The 8,317-nt window shown below is 43.5% G+C and overlaps 3 protein-coding genes across 3 annotated transcripts; all 3 read left to right on the forward strand.

Annotated features, from left to right (window-relative positions):
- Nucleotides 1-604: 604 nt before the first annotated feature.
- On the forward strand, nt 605-3,245 carry PAAG_04649 (hypothetical protein; the record flags this gene model as incomplete). The annotated part of the gene is made up of 7 exons (XM_002793693.1): nt 605-764; nt 1,343-1,450; nt 2,370-2,466; nt 2,707-2,755; nt 2,805-2,925; nt 3,031-3,100; nt 3,170-3,245. 7 exons carry the CDS (start codon nt 605-607, stop codon nt 3,243-3,245), a joined length of 681 nt encoding a protein of 226 aa, XP_002793739.1.
- Nucleotides 3,246-4,815: 1,570 nt separating this feature from the next.
- On the forward strand, nt 4,816-5,994 carry PAAG_04650 (hypothetical protein; the record flags this gene model as incomplete). The annotated part of the gene is made up of 4 exons (XM_015845327.1): nt 4,816-4,986; nt 5,130-5,202; nt 5,326-5,720; nt 5,866-5,994. 4 exons carry the CDS (start codon nt 4,816-4,818, stop codon nt 5,992-5,994), a joined length of 768 nt encoding a protein of 255 aa, XP_015699553.1.
- A 1,037-nt stretch (nt 5,995-7,031) lies between these two features.
- On the forward strand, nt 7,032-8,141 carry PAAG_04651 (GTP-binding nuclear protein GSP1/Ran; the record flags this gene model as incomplete). The annotated part of the gene is made up of 5 exons (XM_002793695.2): nt 7,032-7,094; nt 7,331-7,423; nt 7,511-7,664; nt 7,732-7,937; nt 8,010-8,141. The coding sequence occupies 5 exons, from the start codon at nt 7,032-7,034 to the stop codon at nt 8,139-8,141; spliced, it is 648 nt and encodes a 215-aa protein (XP_002793741.1).
- Between the last annotated feature and the right edge of the window lie 176 nt (nt 8,142-8,317).

The raw sequence follows: 8,317 nt of genomic DNA on the forward strand, positions 1-8,317 counted from the left end.
ACCTGTAATTCAGTGGTGAAATTTCTTTATCAGACCCCACCCTTTCTCCCCCAGAGCTCGGGGAATTAATTACTCCCGAGGTAAATTTTTCTCTCTTTTTTTGTTTCTCCTAGGTTGTTTAAAATACGGGTAGTCTTCATCTACGCGGGGGGGGGGGGGGGGGTGGGGGTGGAATTCAGGTCCTACCTACAGATATCCGATCCGATGAACTGACATGACATGCGCACACGCCTCAATTGTTGGAATATTAAACTTTAAGAAATGGTATACCCGTTAACTACCGAACTGTTAGTGGCACTAATAATAGATACTAGGGCAGAAGAAGAGAAGTAACTATAAGAGGTGGCTCAATGCTTGACCAAGAGGACTAGCTAGATTGAGGCAAGGGGGTGTAATTAGTTGACGATTTTCATGAAGCGGTTGATGTGAGTCACATGACTATGCCCTAAACCCTAGGATGTCCGCCTCTGGCCATCCTATTATTGATAATGGTACAAATCTTTTGAAAGGGTTGAGAACTATATAAAATTAGAGATCAATCATAGGAGGATTTTCTAGGACTCTATCCAGCAGCCAGAACGGAGGATTCAAGGTGCTGTTAAGGATGGATCTAGTGCTGTACAATCCGGATGAGGTTCTTAACACGCCTACATACTCATTCATGCTCCTACTCCCCCAGGCGCTTCTCATGGATCTGTCCTATACTCTTCAAACGCCTAAGAATGTGAGGCAGTCAGAACTTCAAAGCAGCAAGATCAAGCAGCGTATGGAGCTGCTGTCCAGTCCAACCAATCAAGCAGTTTATCAGCTGGTTAAGAAATGCCAGCTGGCATGCACAGTGCTGCTATCTTAGCAAAGGAAAATAAGGAGCTAAGAGCTGCAGTTGAAAAGAAAAAGCGCAAGAAGGAGCAAGCTCATATATTTATAGCTCAGAATGGAGCTCTAACAGCTGAGGGATGAATAGCTAGAGCTCAAGGAATTGATCAAGCCATGCAGAAGGGGATACATACAGAAGTGGGTAGAGGATTCGAACCAGCCGCCTAGAAAGCGAGCTCCGCCACGCTGCAGCAAGTGTAATTTATTTGGTCATGCTGCTAGAACTTGCCAACAGACCTAAGGAATAGATCTATATAAATTATATAAGAAATTCTAGTTTGGTGGTTGCTTGATTCCTCAATTTGTTAGATTTGGGTGGGGGATGATGTGATTACGAAGATGATAGACTACGTTAACTAACTTTAAAATATTAGTTAGTCTTCAAAACTTATATTACTCCCAGCAATATTTTCTTGCACTTAAAAATGATAGCTCTTTTTTGATTCATCATGCTTCAACTATTAAGTTCATCAGAAGAGCTGGATCAAGATACACAGCTTTCATGCTTGTACTCAGAAGCAGCTTGTCATGAATTATAGCCTGGATGCTGACTACTGTCCTCTCTACAGTGCAGGTAGGTGTGAGGCACTGTTCAAGATGAGACTCTCATTATACGTGAATACATGAAAAAAAGATCTATGGTGAGCTCTAGGATTTTCAAGATGAATGCATTCCAGTCTGTCTTGGTGTCCTCCTGATGCTGTCAAAAGTATCTCCATTACTATGATGACAGAATCTACACCCAAATGTTATTTTTGAGCTGAGCTGGCGAAGGGATCCAAAATGTTAAGATAATCAGCCATATGGCAGATGTATCCTCCATGGTACACCGTGTCCTCCAAGCCATTCACTTGAAAGGAGTTCTCCATGGCGACGCAGAGCTGTGAAATATACTTTGGAACCTGACCTGCCAACATGCGATGATATTTGATTTTAACGAGCTACTACAGTTACGGAGTGCTCTGTCCGATGTGTCTGCTAACTCGGCAAGAAGGAAAGAGGAGACTGATGATGACTTGTTTCAGCAAAGAGCTCCAACTCATCGAGACTGTGTTTGAGAGCAATGGTTTGTGGAGTGGTAACTAATTGTGTAATACGGCGTTCGGCGCATCGGTTCTGCTCGACGAAAACCGATAACCCCCCTCTCAAGGACTATCTGCACGATCAGATAAAAGAGCCGAAGAAATGACGGCCCCATCGAACTTAGCAATGACGCAGTGTTGTGTGATCAATGTGATATTTCCCTTCCCGAATTTCTACTCCTCTACTCCGCACGACATATTGCCAGTCAGAGAAGTGACCCAGCAATGATTATATAAAAATGATCAAGAAAAATTACAGACCAGAAGAAACAACACTCACAAAGTCCTCGTCGAATTGGGGGGGTGTTATGGATAACTATCAGGTGACCCCCTATGAATGCATAGCTATGTTTTGGCATGTATAGATATCATTTCTGAACACGTTAATAGAGCCTGGACATTATTTTCTAGGAAAATCAAAACGAAATTATTTTCCAAGTAACTACCCCCACCGGTGCATGCTCTCTCTCTCCTCTACACCACGTAGTGGTCATGAGGCACCAAGAGGGTATGTGATAAAAGCTGGCCCAGCTGTTCACACATCATCAAACCCACTGTGAAAAACAAGAAAGAGTCTTGCTTATTCATCTTAAAACATTAAACTGCAACTGAATGCGATGTTGGCGTCTTCAAACCCGCTGCAACAGGAGGGTTTTAGTTTCATTGACACTGAAGGTTTCTTTATCAGAGCAGATTCTGCTACTGGATGAAGAGTTCATGAGTTTGCTGCTAAGACAATACCCTTCAGAACCCTTGAGGGATTGGACTTTTGCAAGATCAACGCGCTAGATGAGAAGGTAAGTGATGCAGATTACTTGTCAATGACATTCACTGAGAAATATGCAGCATGTTCGTCAAGCTGTTGAGTATTTCTTTTCATGGTCGGCTCTCGCGCTCCACATGACGTTCCGCTATACGCCGCAACATGCGTACTGCATTGGCAGACCCTCGAGAGCCAAAATTTCAAGTATGAGTCGTTCCAACTTCTGGGAATTGGATCAAAGATTACCCTCTACAAGAAGTCTCAACTTATATCTTTAAAACCCAAGGAGGCTTCGAATGGTTTATTTAGAGATTCAACGAGAACTCCTCACAAAGCCAGATATTGAAGAGATTCAGAAAGACATGAAAGATGGGGGTTTGTAAGTATAAATGTGGCCGGCTGTCCATTCAATACGCGTGACTGATCTATACATATAGAGTAGTATTAGACGCTCGTCTGAGCTTCAATATTCAGGGTCGTACTATCATGCTAGCATTTCAAACAAGGAGGAGCTCACTCGATAGGGAATAATAAAGCTTCCAAACAGCGCGAATCTGAGGCAGAAAGTCGAAGCAACGGAAACTAAAAAGATCGGATGAATTATGAGTTTTACGATTGAGAAAACGTCGCAGAAATGACGAAAGAGGAGGATTCTGGATATGATTGCCTGTTACACATAGTGTCAAAGCACTGTAGTCGTTGGGTTTTAGTTAATGTAGAGCATATGTGGTGATTGCCATGGCGAATTCAAGCAGATGGTTGATTCATTGGCCATATTGGTAGCCGTTAGATCCGAGAAGCTGCCCGCTGCCGCCCACGGCGTTGCCCCATTTATAGAACCCCGAAAATAACCAGTCAGTGGGTTGCGGAACGCTTGCGGCCTTGCGTAATGAGCAGGTATCAGTTATGGACATTGTCGAGTCGGGAAAATTGCAGAAGGGAGTGGATGTGATCCTTGCATTGTATCAACAACCTGATGTGTGATGTGTGCGCTGTTGCGTTCAGTTACCGAAGTTACAGCAGCAGCGAGAACTTGATTGAAGTGTTGCTGGGTGAGTTTATATAATGATTCAGGTCTAAGAAGATTCTTAGATAACTTATCCAGACAGTCCTGTACTAAAAAACATACCTCCTATTAATGAATTACCTCTGGGGATATGTTGCTCTTTCAAAGCCTGTGCCTGCAAGCCGCGACATGGCCATTTTCTGCTGGGTTCATCATACTCTCTGTATGTTTTTTCCTGCACAGGCTCTCTGAAGTATTTCCTAATGGCTATTAACATTCCTCCCTTGCCTGCAAAATCGCATTGTCCTTCCATCCTCAGGCTCTAAGTCCGTGGAAGATTGCTGTTGCGCCAATATCATGTGCGGCGGGCGGCTGCCCGGGCAACCCTGCCCAACATCTTTGTTCGCCCGATATATTCGATGAGACGAGAGCCGCAAACAACGGCAGCCAATTGCACCTGCAACGAGTCTGATATATCTTTTTGGAAGGTCATTGACTCCGGTGATGTATATAAAATGTGAAAAGTGAGATATAGCTTCATCAATTCTTAATAGCCCATATATGAAATTTGAATGTCATGTATCAAACAGATAGAGGTATTAGTTAACCCTAATTCCGGAACAAGATGACATGCAACTCCAAATTAAAATGAAGATATGAATATATAACGATATAAAATATATATATATATATATAAAAGGTGTATAGGCATACATAGACTTTTGTTAAATATTCGTATCTAAGAACCGTAAGAATACAATTGTAAGTCCAACCAACACATTATCCTATAACTAGCTACTATTATATAGATGCTTGTTAGTCTTGCGGTTACAGATCGTGAGCGGAAATGGCTTGGCTTTCTTGGCAGCACCGCCACATCTCCAGGCGAGCGGCATCAAAGTGGTTAACGAGAGTGTAAATCTGCCTCTGGTATATATTATACGTAGCCTTCTGCTAACCAAGCTACCCCTCAGTTTGTTTGTCTAACCCCTCCCCCCTTATCTTAGTTGTCATAGCCACTCTTTTTTCCATAACACCTCCAGCGCCGTGCAATGACTTAAGCCACCCTGAGACATGACCCCCTCGACATGGGCATTCTAATGAACAACATACACGCACCCACAGTGGCCTCAGGGCCAACCTCCGCGCGAGGATTCGTAAATAGCCGCGATCTGTCGTCTCTATCCCTGAACGAGCTCTATGAAGAGAAGAGATTGATAGAAAATGAACTCAAGGCGCTGAGCAATGTGCTTGACTCTGTATGTGTTTGTGCTCGTACCTCCCTGGTCCCACAAGAACATGGTGATATTTCTCTGAACCGATGAGGTCATTTCCCCGCATATGCGTTGCAGGGAGTGTGTGCAGATTTAGCTAATCAACATATGCTCTACAAACAATATAGCATGGGGTAACTATGTCGACGAGCTTGACTACATTCGATGGATACCCCAGGGACGATCTGGATATTGCGCAGAGTGCGTCTCCTCTCTTCTCTGCCGTCGTAACCCTCTCCCTACCAACCATTACATATACCGTGATATAAAAGGAGTACAAATAAAATGATACAACAAAATTATGCTAACCCACCCCACCCAAAGTCCGCACGACGCGAGCTCGAATAATCCACCTTCAGAACGATTACAAAGATATCATGATCAAGGTGGAGCAATGCGTCCACAGCCGCTTCGCCCAGCTTCAACAACTACAACAACAACAACAAAATGCGAACTCTCCCCCGTCGTCAGCGTCAGGGACGACGACTTCGGCCCCAGATACTCAATCAACCACATCACCGGCCGTGGAAGAGTCACCCAGCTCTCAATCCGCGGTGAGAGAGATACCATTTGCCAAGATTAACAGTGTGATGGAGGGAAGCCCGGCGGAGCAGGCGGGTATGAAAGTTGGTGACTTAGTTCGCAGTTTTGGACACATTAACTGGATGAACCATGAGAACCTTACCAAGGTGGCGGAGATAGTGCGGACGCATGATGAGGTATGTTTGTTTGCTGTTTTTATTTACACAGACACGCCTGTCTACCGGCCTTGTTCTTTCATTTTCCTTTTTTCGCCTAGCTCTCTAATTTTGAGGATTCAATTTTTTTTTTTTCTTACTGACTTATATCTATTCTGTGTTTCAGAAAAATCTCCTAGTTAAGTTGGTTCGAAAAAATGAATCTGGCATTGAGACAGATATCACTGTAACGCTGGTGCCTCGGCTAGGCTGGGGGGGTCGAGGCTACATGGGATGCCATCTCATGTTAGCATGAATTGTCGCCTGAACTAGCTTCTTCAGGGAACCCTTTTTTCCATTTTTATTTTTAACAATCCGAAGTCTTTCTTCTACTCTTCAGATACGGAGTTTAGAGGACAGGCTGAAGCAATCAGGCTATTACGAGGGTATGGCAGTTTGATTTTCCATTTCAATATTTATGTTTTATTGTACGAGATTCACCGAGGATCCTCTGTTAAATTTCTTCTTATATTTTTCTGTGTAGGATTTATATTCAAATTGTATCCTGCAACTATATGGGTTAGGTTTATGTGACTACAAAACTAATTCACCTTTTGAGGATGGGCTATCATTTATCTTTAACCTCTCCCATGTAACACCAAATGATGGCCTTGAGAGTAGAGAGTGAGAGATTGTTCCCACAACGAACTGAGCTAATCTTGGAAACAAGATCCCACTAAAGCATATTACTCCATTGACAGTCAAAGTAAAAGGATGGAGCATGTGTCAGCAACAAAGAAGTAACTGGCTCTAAAAACAAGATATCAGGATAATTGTTATTAATAATATGTGAACTCTGTAACTATAGAAGCAGACTTGACAGTATAGAAAATAACAAGTCATGAAGGCATGTATGTACAATTTCATCATTCAGCACAGTAATTAAGTACACCCAAATTGGCATATGTACAGTACATAATTACAGCACAAGTCCATACAAATCATCAAATAAATCAGGGCTGCAACGCGAGTATATCGTTTTGGGGCAAATGCGACCACGTGACCCGATGTCTGCGTTTGTTGTCACAGACTTCTGCTAAAAAACAACAGAGCCCCAAAGATTTTTATTCTATCCACTCTCTCCAACTCCCCAACTCCCCAGTCCTCCCATCTTCCATCTCACAACGTTTCCAACTCATCATTTCCACGTCACGGCCATTTACCCATCCATTTTCCTGCATTTGATAATTCCTATCTGCTCATCTTCTAGATATCTACCCGGAGAAACGCCCTTCAACTAAGGTCTCGTTTCCTGGTTAACCCCTCCCTGCACTTGCATTCCTCAACATCGTCATGGCTGTACAAGCCCCTCCCACCTTCAAGCTCGTCCTCGTCGGTGACGGTGGTACTGGCAAGGTAAGGATAGGAGAAATCATTCACGCGGACTTTTCTTGAAATCTATCTTTCCTGCTTTGACCCTGGGGCAAAAGCACCGTCTTTACAAGTTAACCCCCTCGTTACCCCTCTCCCACTACCGTAACAACAACATGCCTGTTCCTGGCCCCCGAGAATTGTGTCTATCATCAACCACTACTTCTTATTTCCCATTAAAAATAAGCCTATCTCTAACGTTTTTATTTCAAATATAATAGACCACATTCGTCAAGCGCCACATTACTGGTGAATTCGAGAAGAAATACATTGCTACTCTTGGTGTTGAAGTCCACCCCCTCAAATTCCAGACGGTGCGGAACATGCCCAGCGATTCAACTCCTCCCTCTCGTGAATTTTCGGTTATCGCAGCTATCTAACAACATTCTGGAAAAATACAGAATCTGGGAGCCATCCAGTTCGATGTGTGGGATACTGCCGGACAAGAGAAGTTCGGTGGTCTAAGAGATGGTTACTATATCAACGGCCAGTGTGGCATTATCATGTTCGACGTCACTTCCCGTATTACCTACAAAAACGTCCCATCTTGGCATCGTAAGTATTTCCCGGAATCGTATCTGTCGCGATTCAACCTTAGTTCCGGTTACTCATGTCTATATAGGTGACCTGGTTCGTGTCTGTGAAAATGTTCCCATCGTCCTCTGTGGAAACAAGGTCGACGTCAAGGAGCGGAAAGTGAAAGCCAAGACCATCACTTTCCACCGCAAAAAGAACCTCCAGTACTACGATATCTCCGCCAAGTCCAATTATAACTTCGAGAAGCCCTTCCTCTGGCTCGCGAGAAAGCTAGTTGGTAATCCTGGTTTGGTAAGCTTCTCTCCTCCCCTAAGAAAAGGTCGTTGTTGAGTGCTATTTTCTCTAACACCATCAAACCAATAGGAATTCGTTGCTGATATTGCCCTCGCTCCACCTGAGACCGCAGTTGACGCTGCGGCGATTGCCGCAGCGGAGGCGGAGATGAAGGAAGCTGCTCAAATGCCTCTTCCTGATGAGGAGGATGCCGATTTCTAAGCCAAATTCTGCAATGTTGTAATGAAAATACTCTGAAGAAAAGGGAAAATGGAAAAGCCAGTTTATGTATACTCAGAACTTGCAAGCTAAAGATGGAAAAATTAAAAGAGTAATATGCTAAAATTTTACGTGGTAATGATATTAGTGACTGGAGATAAGCAAGAGTCGAAACACAC

The sequence above is a fragment of the Paracoccidioides lutzii genome (genome assembly GCF_000150705.2).
Source record: "Paracoccidioides lutzii Pb01 unplaced genomic scaffold supercont2.11, whole genome shotgun sequence".
Taxonomy (NCBI): Eukaryota; Fungi; Ascomycota; class Eurotiomycetes; order Onygenales; family Ajellomycetaceae; genus Paracoccidioides; species Paracoccidioides lutzii.